This window comes from Calypte anna, chromosome 1 (assembly GCF_003957555.1).
Source record: "Calypte anna isolate BGI_N300 chromosome 1, bCalAnn1_v1.p, whole genome shotgun sequence".
NCBI lineage: Eukaryota > Metazoa > Chordata > Aves > Apodiformes > Trochilidae > Calypte > Calypte anna.
The window spans coordinates 55307526-55320523 of NC_044244.1; the positions used below are offsets into that span (position 1 = coordinate 55307526).

The following is a 12998-nucleotide window of genomic DNA, read 5'->3' on the forward strand; positions in this document are numbered from 1 at the left end:
TCTTTTCTTTTTATTCTTCATTCGGATTTTAAATCAACAGGATTTTTATTCTAGGAACACGCTGGCATTTTAAAAAACAAAAAAACAAAACAACACAACAACATACAAGCAAACAAAAAACCCCACAAAAAACTGAAAGAAACCACCATTTTATACACACAAACTTTAGCTAAACACAAACATTTTGAAACCAGCAAGAAATCTCTACACTTTTTAGTCCATAATCCAATCAAATTAGTATTACACTGATAATGTGGCAGAGAGGAATTCAAGTGTTCAGCTTGAAATAAGCTTTTAAAATATCACAAGGAAGCCAGAACTACTCTTAATCAAGTGTTACAACATCCCCCTATCATCCCCCCACATAGTTTTCCTTGATGTAGAAAAAAATACGGATTGGCTTTGTTATGATGATCCTCTACATTTAAAACCTCTTCCCAGTTAATTTCAAATTCCTTCGGTTGCTAACACCTCTGTGAGCAGAGGCATTTTTCTTACAGCTTGCAGAAAACTTTTTACCTGCTCTAATTTCTCCCTCTAAAAATATTAGGAAAAAACAAAGTACTTCAATCCAGTTAAATAAGAACAATACAATGACAAAGCAACAACTCATTTTGCTGATTACAGTCATACTGAGCTACAGCAACATTGCAGGAGAAACCAAATAAATCTATTACAGCTTAAAATATTTTCCCATTAGAATATTCCACTACTGTCCCCTTCCTACTCCTCACACTTCAGAAATACTCTGCTTCATAACAAAAGTTTGATGAACAGTCAACATACTAATTAGAATAAAGGATTCCTTTTTCCTAACAGGTAAAGAGTTTTTTTTTTCCTTATATGTGTGCTTAGAGTATGTTAAAAAGTGTCATCTTGTTTGGGGTTTTTTCCACAAAACTTGGAAGCAAAGCAGATGGTTTTGACTATGAAATGACTGTGAGCTCCGTACCCGTTCACATGTGTGGATGGAGGCACAGGGCAAGGTGGGAAGAATAGGAGTGTGAGGCAATATGCAAACACACATACTAATAAGTATAAGATGAGAATTCCCACTGGATATAAACAAAAAGGAATTGATATTGTTACTTGCACTGCAACAGAAATCACAATACAAATGATGACGGGAGAAGAGATGCACATTTTCTCCAACCTGGTGCATTTCATACACTCATCTGAATTTCTCATGTATGATCAGTAACCAGAGATGACACTGACTGCCAAAATTCCAACTTTGATTAATACAGAACATAGCAAAGAAGTCCAATCCCAAACTGGTTAATCAAATAACCAAGAAAAAAAATCCATGCCACAGTAACTAAGCAGTTCCTTCACCCAATAGGCAAATTCCCACTGTATCAGGAGAACACAGTTCCAACAGTTGTGAATTGCCACCTGCTCTGCACAAGAATGGTGCCAGTCAGACACCTTAAACCATTACCTCTTCCACAGCCTTTTGTTACTGTCAAAATTCAGTAAGTAGAAAAGTCCATGCAATCCACTCTCATTATTAGCTTAAAAGTTAACTTTAAACCATTTACTGTGTTAATTCATGCTACTCTAGAGGCTATAAAAGCAGCTGACAACAAATAGGCAATCTTAGGGGCTTCTCCAAATTACAGGAGGCTGTTCTGTGAACTGCTACATAAACTGGGTTCTCCAGAGAGGGACTCTCTGGACCTCACACACAGGCATCAACTTGGCTCCAGTTTATTCCCTTACCCAGATGCTTAGAGGGGGGTACTGGAAGGTGGATCTTACTGCTGCCTTCTTAGCACTAACAATAATTTAATGTAACTAGAACTAATGCCATATTTACATTGCTCTGCCTTTTACCTCGTATAAAGAGGCAATATGAAAGTGAGGATGTAATTCATTAGTCTCACTCAGGGAAGTATATCTACAATTCAAAGCAGAAAAGCCAACAAGAGTAATATAAGAGGAAAACCACTCCTGTTGAAAGGACAGGGATGTTCCTTATTCTGCACCTTTTAAAAGCAGATAGTAAGAGAACCCCAAAAGAGCATTTAGCTTCTGAAGTAAAAACTCACCTGCCCTGCCAACTCCAAACGTTTATTTCCATAGTAGTCTCTGTCATCTACTTTATTTTCTCCTTGAGCCAAAATTACTCTGCGCACCATCACTGCTGTGTATATGCACTTGGCACGAAAATTGAATTCCTTCACCTGTAAACAAACCCAGATGTTTCAGGATCAGTTCCTTAGTTTTTACTCAAACACAGCCATTTAAATATTTAAATCAATGGGTAATCTGGACTAATTAAGGAGTTATGAAAGGGACTTGTGCACTGCACTTTCTTAAAAAATACTAGAATATATATTAGTAACACTGAAACAAATAGTGAAAACTAGTTGGAATAAATGTATAGGTCATGAGAATAAGGTCCTGAAATAACAACTTATACTGCCTGGCTATGCAGAAAAAATGCTTAGTGTTACAAGAAGTTCAGTGGTACAGCATTTATAAACAGATTACTCTTAACTCAATTCAAATATTCCCCTTTATTTCGAGGATGATTTACTTTACCTGAGCTACAAATCAATCAAATACATTACTCCCTATCAACAAAGTTCATACCAGAAATAACCATAAAAATGTACTCCAGTTTGAGAAAAAAAACATCATTACATACAAGAACATGGGTCAGAATAGTTGATGCTAGCAGCTCTCGTGCTTCTTCCATTTTTGTTTTCTTTGGGCCTCCCCACATCCTTTGCCTTCGTACTTTGTTTCCAATGTACTTCAATGCCTGTCAAGTGAGAGAATTAACTGAGTTAACATCAGAATTGTAACCTATACAGATAATTACAAAGGAGACCTCTACATATTCCTCAGTCGGTGCCATCCCACTAAGCATGGATGATACAAACTCCAAGCAAAACACAAAAGACCAAACATTTGGGTGATGCTTATAAAAGAATTCTTGAAAATTGACACAATTGATTAAAATTAAATATAAAATGTGTTGTTTATCACATGTTGATAATATTTGGAATGGGAAGTGGTGAAAGAGCATCACCAGTACACAACTAAAAGAAAGAAGATTGTAGAGACTGAGGACAGGGGACTACATAAATTCCAAAGATAACTAGTTTCTTTAATTTAACTTTTTCATTTCCAGTTCAATGGTGTGCTTGCTAAGTTTCATTCAGATGTTAAACTGTGAGGTGGCACTCACTGTTTAATAGGCACAAATGCTACTCTGTGGTGTCCACTTCTGTCTCCAAGAGTACCTTGCAATGATTAATGGATTCTTACTCTTGTACCAGTTGTTCAAGAAACTGAATCTATCTACAGAATTCAGGATCAGATGAGTCAAAGAAATTGTCCAAGTCCACACAAGAAGTTCCTGTCTGGAAATGAAGCCATGTCCCCTATGCAAAAAAATTACTCCTTAAACTAAGTGATGGACTGCCTTTTTCCCCCCAAAGTTCATATTCTTTTCATTTAACACTTCTTCCACAGATTCATTTCTGTATTTCTGTTTTGCTGCTTTCCTGGATGCTTCACATTTCTCTGAGTTCCTCCAGAATCACCATTTTATTCTTCTTATTCTGAGTTAAGAAGGCCTTCATGCTACCTCTAATCCTGGAAAGACCCCAGACTAGTACAAGGTTCACTTTACAACAGCAAAAATAAAACTAACCTTCAAAACTTCTTCTAGAAGATTAATATGTACGTGATGAAAATGCCAGCAAAATGGCCTGCGTTCTGGTTAATTAAAAGAGTAGATGAGTTGAAGAGAATTCTGGCGAGTCCTTAGCAGGACTTGGGGTGGCTATTACTATGGCCTTTATATAAGAGACTATAATTTGAGGACATCTACTCACAATGAAAGGGTCAAGTCCATATCAATAGGGATTCTGCAAAATTAGGATGAAATTCTTCTTTAAAAAATGGTAAACATCCTCAACAAAAAACCTTTTGAGTATGACTACTTGTTTAATATATGATTACGTTAAAACATAACCCTGGGCTTCTGAAAAATAAAACATTTATTGAATTTGGATGTTGTTTCTTTTCAGTTAGGCAATGAGAATAAAGCCTCACTTTTGGCAAGCCCTGCCCCCTTAAGAGCCCTTGGCTTATAATAATGCCCCAAAACCAAACCCTGAAACAAAAAGGGTACATCAATTGCTGACACAGTAAAGTGGTCAATACCCCCCCTCTTTAGATTTTTATAGGCCATGTGAAAAGACACACCTGCATCTGTGTAAAAATCTGAGCTTTCTGGCATTCTTCCAGACTAGGAGCAAACGCAGCCATCACATGTTCCTCTGTGCCAATCATCTGTACAATCTCTTGGTCACTCTCAACACCCATGGCCTAGGACAAGAAGAAAAGAGAGAAATAGCACAGTCTTTATGTTAACTCACTGACATTTGCTTATGCTAATTTGGTATTGTTTGTCTGCATTACTTCTAAGCAAGAGCTAGTGCTTCTCTAAGAAACGTGCCATCTGGCACTGGCAGCACGTATTCGAGCTATGGAAGAACGCTGAAGGGAAATCTTGATAAGCAGCAGGAACACACACACGCTCTTTGGAGAGTGCCTCTTTTCTTCACTGACAGGAGTTAAATTCTATGCTTTTTCTGAAGGGAAAATAAATACTAGGTAATAACCCTACGTGTGTAACAAGGAAAACCAAGTCAGAATCTGCAATAAATAAAGCGAAGTGAAATTTATTCTTAAAAGATTACACATGGTCTCTTACCACAAGCAATTTTGCAAACTCAGTTGACTGTGATGCAGAATGTCCTCTCTGGGAAACGTTTACCATTTACCTCCTTTGCAGTTCTCTGCATTTTAGCAGATGACTTCAATACGCAATTCCATTTGAAAGCCATTCTATTATTTCACTGATCTTTGGACACCTTGTTAGACTTTATACTGTGGAAAAAAGCTTAATAAACTAAGAAAGCGCTTAACAGGTTTAGAAAAATCTCTCTATCAGTAAGCGTTTCAAGGTGGCAGCCAGCAGTGAAGGCCTTTGTGGATTCCAGATGGTGCTAAAGCTTTGCCCTTCACACATTTGCCTGGAGCTCTGCCATATCAAAAAACAGAATAATCTTGCTAAACCTCTTCTGGCTGAGTTATGTTTCTCAGAACTTTGTGAGGAAGTTACGTTTGCCTTCGTATTATTCTTCAAACTGCCTGCTACAAAGCCTGCTGTAAATAATGGCCTATGTAGACCCTAGTATTCTGGTTCTCATTAAAAACTGGCAGTGTCCCAAAAAGTTACATTTTCCTCAAAAATGCACAAATACCTTCCATTCTTACTGGCTTAATTGGGTGTCACTTTGCTTAACACCTAGTGAATGCCATCCCCTTGCAAAACTATTGTTCTAATACTGAAGCATCCAGCTTCTTTCTTTTTTTCTTTCTTTATTTCTTTTATTTCTTTATTTTTCAACAAAGTTACTTTAAATTAAAACTCTGTCTTTTCATCTTTTGGTATACTTGAAATTAAATGCAGTGCAAAAGTAGCACAGCTCCATAACAGTGTGAGAACATTCCTGTCTTGGTGCAAAGCACAAATCACAATTCCATCATCTTGGATAGACTCAAGTGACAAATCAAGACACAGTTACTTTATCAAAGTTTACTACTACTGGTAAACTTTGATAGATATTTTGCTCCTATTAAGTATTCACCCCTCTAATCTCAAGGCTCTTTTCAGAACCAGAATTTGCCCATGTCATGTTACTGTAGTTTAGATCTATTATTTTCAAATACTATCACACTTCCTCACCCTTTTAAGTTAGGTCACACAGTAGTCAAAAAACCTCAGAAGAGAAGTTAAAATCCCTCATGATCTGAGAGCCAGACTCACTAGAAAGTCTGCACAAGCATAAAAGCTTCACAATGGTAATTTTCCATATGTCTAGGACTCAATAGCTGACCAGCAAACCAGCTTAGGAACTACAACTGGACTAATAAAATTATTGCACTCAGCCTACAGAAAAACAAAACTTCATTAAGGTAATCTTTGTACCATTCTGTGCATGCATAACAGGAATACGTTTGTCTAAACCATCAAAATCAAGCTCATATCACCTTATTTCTGTCCACAAATTTAATTTTAGGATGGCAATCAGATCATAAGTCATGTAAAAAGTGAACAAAACCCATGGGGAAGAAGTCAGCCTGCAGTTTCACTGTGCTATTTTGTCCATTAAAAAACAAAATGCCACAATAAGTTCAAGAGTGTTGATGATTTCTTCTAACTTGATTAATCCTGTGATCAAAAATCTAACAGGATGTGAATAGGACATATCATTACACCTGTGTAGATTTTCTAGTTGAAGTGTGTTGCAGCAAACTCACTTGAGAATTCTGAATTTCTGAGTAATAACTAAAATCTTAGGAAAACAACTGAAAAAAGATGTGCTGATACATTAGCCTAAGAGCATGCCCATTTATTCTCCTCTGTACTCTCAACAATAATGGTCAGAGCCACGCACACAACTCTACCCACATGTAACACTAACAGGCAAGCAACAAGCTCATGCTGGTGTGAGATGCATTTTCTGGCCCTGATGTTGCTCTTATACAGAAAAAGCAAAACCAAAAAACTACTGCAGAATTTGCTTGTAACATCACTACTTTAGAAACAAAATATTCCTGTTGCTTATGTTACAGAAACAGTGAGGATAGCAAGGTACAAATAGATCCTATGCTTAAAGTGCTCGTGATCCCAGGACAAACCGAGAGAAAGGGGATTAACATAAAAGCAAAACAGAAGAGATCTTGTTTGCTTTGTTTTGTTTTCAGTTGGAAGGCAGTGTCACAGAGGGATAATTTTATCATAGAATCATAGAATTGGCTGGGTTAGAAGGGACCTCAGAGATCATCAAGTCCAACCCTTATGGCTGGGTGGAGAGGAATGAGCCATCGCAAAGGGCTGCTTAACAGTAGTGGTAAAAGGATGAGGAAGGTGATGTCAGCAGGTTGTTGAAAAGCATGATTGGAAAGCTAGTAGTCTCCACAGGTAAGAGAGACCAGTTAAAGCAAACATTCATAATATCCAGATCACCCTGAGTTCAAGTGAGAGAAAGTGGTCCAGCTGGAGCCAACCACTTCCTAAGTCTGAGGAGGTTCCTGCAGCCAAAAACCAGTGTGCACACACACATACATAGGAGAGAGAGTGCATGAGGGAGTGCAAGCCCAGCTCTTCCTCCCACAGCTTGTGCCTTAATGATGATGTCTCGGCGTTTCCATGGTGCTTCCCTAGAACGTAGCTCTGCAGCCCATCAGGCTAAATTACAGAATGGAGACAGGCAGATGACTGGATTAAAAAGATGTCAGGGAAGTTCAAGGTTGACATCACAGGCAGAATTGGTCTGGAGCTTTCATAACTCAAAAGATACAAGCTATGAAACTGCAGCCATGGGAACCCATAATTCTGCAGATCCATTAAGACCACAATTCGGCTTTCTCTCTGGAGTTGCATCTTAACAGCTCCAAGATTAACAGGTTTCAAAAAATGAAATTCAACCTGCTGTTCAAATCTTTTGCCGCAGGTCATAGGCCAGCTCCTTATAGCTCCCACATAAACTAAAAATACATCACCTAATGAATCAGGTCATAAAATTCAACTTTTAAATGTCTCCCTAGGTTATTTATAATTCTCTTCCTTTCCTAACCAGCTTTAGTGCAGCACACAATCTTCATTTACTTCACCTCCCAGAATTCACTCAGTTTTACTGACTTAACATCACACACTCAAATGAAAAATAGCCCTTAACCTTAAAACAGCTCTAAATCCTAGCTACATAGGGAGCTGCCTGCAAAAGCAGAAGCGCTGCCTCACCTGTAACCCTGATGTTTTTCAAGAAAGAAACACCTTTAAGTACTACAAAACTATTCCAGACCTCTAAATCTCATCTAAAACTGTCCAAGCTCTCCCAGGTAAAGTGTGTGTAGCTCATAGCCTTACATATTCAAAAACTCACAAGGCACCATTCACACAGCCCCATGATCTGTGCACAACTGGCACACAGCTAAAACTCAGGTCTCTTGGGGTTGCCACTGAGGACATTTTAAGTATCATTCAGGTTGCATGTGTATATTAAGTAATGAAGCACTGTTACACAGTAAGCGGGAGGCGAATCAGCTGCTTCTGTTTCCTCTTACACAGCAGTTAACAGCCTTTTAAAAATCTCAACAAATAAATGCTTTGGGAGAGAAACTGTCCAATTTACAGCACTACTTTAATCTAAAAGCTGCTTTTACGTATACAGGGTCCACACAAATGCCTCTGTCATTCTCAAGAAGAAAAGGGGGAAAGTGTTTACAGCAGCACAACAAAAAAGCACCAACTCCCTCACATCTGAAGGGCAGACATTTCAAGTCTGTCCTAGAATAGTGTCAGGACTATGCCTTTTGCAGCATATCAAATTCCAGTTAGCTGTGGTCAATGTGTTAAACTTCACAAAATCACAACTTACATCTGATCAGCTCAAATAGCTGTTAAACCTCCAAATATGCCAATCACAAAGATTCTTACAGGTCAGGATGGCACAGCAGAACAGGTCACTTGAGCTTGCAGTTCAGAAAAAACTAAGGATAATGATGAACTGCGAGGCAGATGCCCCTCTTAAGGTGGTACTACGCAGTCCAGTCTCCCCACCTGCCCAGATCAAGGGACCCTTAGATCCACACTGCTATTCCCACCACTCCCCACAACCTTCACCACTCTGCACAACCCATGCATCTGGGTATTCTTCCTTCCCATGAAAGAAAGGATGGGGAATATTCAATGTTCAGGTCTTCCCCTAACACGTCGCTAAGATGTTCATGCCTGAAACATGAATGTGCTCTTAGATTTTATTCAAATGGAGTTCTTGATGAATTTAAGGTCTGTCAACAGTTGGCATCTGTCATGCTCTCTGCTTTACAGCCCTTGCTTTAGATTAAGATGTCTAAGGCATATCCATTTACCTCCACTTTAGAGATGCAGTAGCTTTAAACCCAGATTAGATCACAGATCTGCAGTACTTGCTTCCTTTTCTATAAACCTACAACGACTTTTTTGGTACCTGATCTACATCCTAAGTCATTTGCAGACACCAGGCCACTTAACTGTTTGGGACTAGAAAGACAATCCAAAATTGCCCAGCTTTCACCTACAGAGTCTCAGATAGTCCCTGACAAAACTGTCCCCTCTAGCTGTCCCATGCACTGAACAGCAACCCTCTAGCAATGACCAGTCATTTTCTTAGTCAAAACACAAAAATCTGTGGAATTTGGTTGCAACTTCAATGTTGGTCTGGGAGGAAATGCAAAGCAATAGATTTTTGTCAGTACTCTCAGCTTATTTTTTAATCAGAAACTATACAAGCAGTTACTAGAGTAAAAGTTAGGGATGCAAAGGCAAACAAACCTTCAGACCTTGTATTATCAGTATGGCTTAAGGCTGCCCCTTGTGGATGTGTTTCCATACAAGACAAGAAGCAGGACACTTACGAGTAATGAGGAAGACCCATGCTCTGAGTTCTAGGCATGGGCCTTGGCAGAAAGGAATTATTCTTCTTGCTTTTCCAACAAATCTCCTATGTATACTACTGCTGTGTGAGAAGGCTCAGGCTACATGGGCATCCTTAAGTTAGGGATTTTCCAGTTTCAGGAACACTATGGTGTTTTTAACATCACTTCTGGTAGTTAAATAAAAGAAAGCAATATCTACATCACAGCAATCGCCAAGAAAGAAAGATCAGAAGCTGGTGCCTGCCTAAGAATCCACTTAAAAGTCTATGTGGGATTTTTAGTCTCCAGATGGAAACTCATCAGAAGGGGACAGGAGATGCCTCGATGTCACATGGCATTAAAGTGAAGGGAAGAAAAATGATTGCACAGGAATACAGTTAAGTGTCAGTCCAAAATGTAACATTCCTAATAGTTAGAATGGGTGCAGCTATTTCCCTACTGCATTCAAATCAATATAAATCTGTGAAAAGTACTACTGCTGAGACCTTCTAATAACTATAACTCTTTATTACTGAGAATATAAAATATATATATAGGCAGGGAGATAATTAGAGCAAGGATTGTCAGATGATGATCAAATAGTCGGTTAAAAAAACCCAACAACCACCTCCTCAGATTTAATAACCCAGAGCAGTTACTCTCCTGTGAGCATGTATTTATCTATACCAGCAGAAGGTGACAAAACGTAATAAAAGTCTGTAAGTGAAGGTGGAATCCAGCTGTTTGGTACTCGAGTAAATGGATTAAGAGCCACATTAACACTTTCCTGCAACTGAAAAGTTGTGAACTTCATCCTGACACTTTTATGCACCTTTCTGTCCACAAATAATTTCTCAACTTCCTTTAACATTGGTCACTGAAACCAGATGATCTCAAACTATTTGAACAGATTAACATAATGAGAGAAAGCAGACATTTTTTCCTCAATCTAATTATTAAACTATAATTTTCTAGTACCAAATCCAAAGCACTGCTGACAAGAAATCTGATTCTTACAACTCTCAATCCGCCAAACTCCTGTAGAAATACACAAGTCTGTAGTTGTGGACACCACCACACCAGCACTGCTGACAGAAACTTTTTGGATGTTATGAGCAAGTGCTGCCCTCTCCTGGCAATTTATTTCTTCGACAGATCATCACCTCCCCAAGTCTGTGCTGCAAAACCATTACAGCGCAAACAAAAAGGGAGGGGGTATTAATTAGGGATTTAGTTCTCTTGGTTGCTACAGCCAGTCAGAGGTGGTTTTGTGTCCTGAGTCCCCTTGCTTGTGAACAGTGCCTCCAAGACTGCTGCCCAGCTTCTTTCTGCCCAGGCACTGCACCAGGCTGCACACCCACAGGCAGCAGTGAAGCCTACAGGACAGGAAGGAAGCACCAGGTCCCAGCCTACAACCTGGCCATGCCTGCTGTCTCCTCTAGCAGCTGCACAGTGCTTGCCCACCCACCACCTTTACTAGCTGTAGCCCATGCATAAGATACCACAGACAGCTGAGCTGCCAGCCTGCTTCCCCATCCTGCTGGGCAGCTAGAGAATACTCATCATTCTGCCTTCAGTTGTGGGCACCTTTGAGTGAATTAAAATGAGAGAAGCAGAAGGTGAAAGAAAGCAGTTCTGGCAGTTCCACAGGAAATGAGAGGCACTGTCACCACATCAGCTGGTAGGGCAGATACTCCCCAGTTCTTGCCTAGAATCAGGGGTGGATGCCTCTCACAGCCTTTTGTCGATCCCATCAGAGACAGCTTCAAAGCTCAGATGCCTGACCATGCATTCACTGCACTGAAGATACTGGAGAGTGTTCCTCAGCCAGGCAGAAATTCTGCAGCATTCTGACTGAGGCACAGCTCATTCACAGGGGAAAGAGGAAAAGAAATGCAAGTCAACCCAGTAATCTTAAAGAATTTAGGAATAGGTCTAAGAAGTGCAAGACTTCCCCAAAGGTTGTCACTTTTGTTTACAATTATGACTGGAAGTCATGTAGAAGGAGCTCATGGCTATGTCATGTCTCCTGATTTGAAAACAAGTGTGTTGAGCTACTCAGCAGTCCACAAGCTCAAGGTGGGGGTGAGGGAGACACCAAAATCAGAAATTAAGACCCTAAACACAAGTTTGCAACACAGATAATAAAAAAAACCCCCAAACCCTCTGACTTTCTGTAGCAATGAGAGTAGAGGCAGTAGTACAAAAGGACCTCCAAAGCAGTAAGGGGGTGGCAACATTTGTCTTGGCACAGCAGTGCTCTCCTTGCAAAAAAATGCAGTGCTTTTTCTCCTTTTTGCTGTACAATAAAAGATGACTTCCCAGGGAAAAAAAGCTTGCACATTCTCCAAGACCTGCCAAGTCCTTCCGTACGTATTAAATTCTAAGAGCTGCTGCCAATCTTCATTCTTGAGTTACAGAACAGCTTTATTTTCTTTTTCTTTTTTTTCCTTACCAACAGTTATATTACCTTAAATATGATAGCAATTGGAATATCTTCTGACAGAGTATTGTGCCTCAGGTAAAATCTTCCTTGTTTCACAACCAAATTTGTTCTGCTCTTCTTCTCATGAGTGGAACTGAAGTTAAAAAAAAAAAAAACAGAACAATGTTCAACAGGAAGTCTGCACTGACACTGCTAGAATCCTGTTATAAAACTTACCAGCCTTGAGCAATATTTCAACCAAATTGATTTTACTTTTTCCTCTTTTCAAAATTACATTAAAATAGCCAGACATCACCTCATATCTCCAACATAATAGAGTATTATCACCTGTGATGGGCAACTTTCAACTTAGGAAAGTACTTTTCAATATCATCTTTGCATGCTTTATCATTGACATGGATGCAACCAGCAAAGTGAAACTGGAGCTCAAGTACTGCAACAACAATAATTAGACAACAGTACTTTGTGCTGCATGTTTAACTCCATCCAGGCTTACTGTGGAATAGTAAAGTAGCTAGAAGAGCTGTGTGAGAGGCTTCTGGAGAGGAAAAAAAAGCCCTCACACTGAACAGTCACAAGCAACATAATATACCAGCATGCAGCTTAAAAACAGTTGAGCTACATGTTTTAACTGTTGAACTATTCTAGGAAGAAAACCACACAGCTACTTCAACTACAGCAATAAACTTGACAGATTTGGGTTTTAGCTCCTTTATGCAATTGCAGGCATTTAGCATACCTGGTAACAGAAGCGCCGACTGTGCCTTTTCTATCAGCTTCAACAATGATTCTGTTTTTGGATAACTGCTCTTGAATAAGAATGACTTTCTCTACACCTTTAACAATGAAATAGCCACCTATTCAATAGGAAAGAAAGATTTTCCATGTCAGTACCCTTGCACTTCAGTTGCCTCCTTCAATATGCCTCTCAATTTAAATTATTAAAAAGTAACCAGTAAGTACACAAAAAAATAAAACAGAAGAGTAAATTCTCCCTTGAAAAAGTAAAGAATAAACTCTGTATGGAACTTATGGTGACTAGAAAAGTGTTCCACCAGACTAA

The 12998-nt window shown here is 39.2% G+C and overlaps 1 protein-coding gene across 1 annotated transcript in view; it reads right to left on the reverse strand.

Moving 5' to 3' along the window:
- The window catches only part of POLR3B (RNA polymerase III subunit B), a 79605-nt gene that overhangs the window by 54253 nt on the left and 12354 nt on the right, over positions 1-12998 (reverse strand). Inside the window, exons 8-12 of the mRNA XM_030468058.1 lie at positions 12675-12792; positions 11960-12068; positions 4225-4347; positions 2654-2770; positions 2052-2186 (exon numbers count right to left, since the gene is read on the reverse strand). Coding sequence (XP_030323918.1) covers positions 2052-2186; positions 2654-2770; positions 4225-4347; positions 11960-12068; positions 12675-12792 — 602 coding nt within the window. The remainder of the gene's footprint in view (positions 1-2051; positions 2187-2653; positions 2771-4224; positions 4348-11959; positions 12069-12674; positions 12793-12998) is intronic.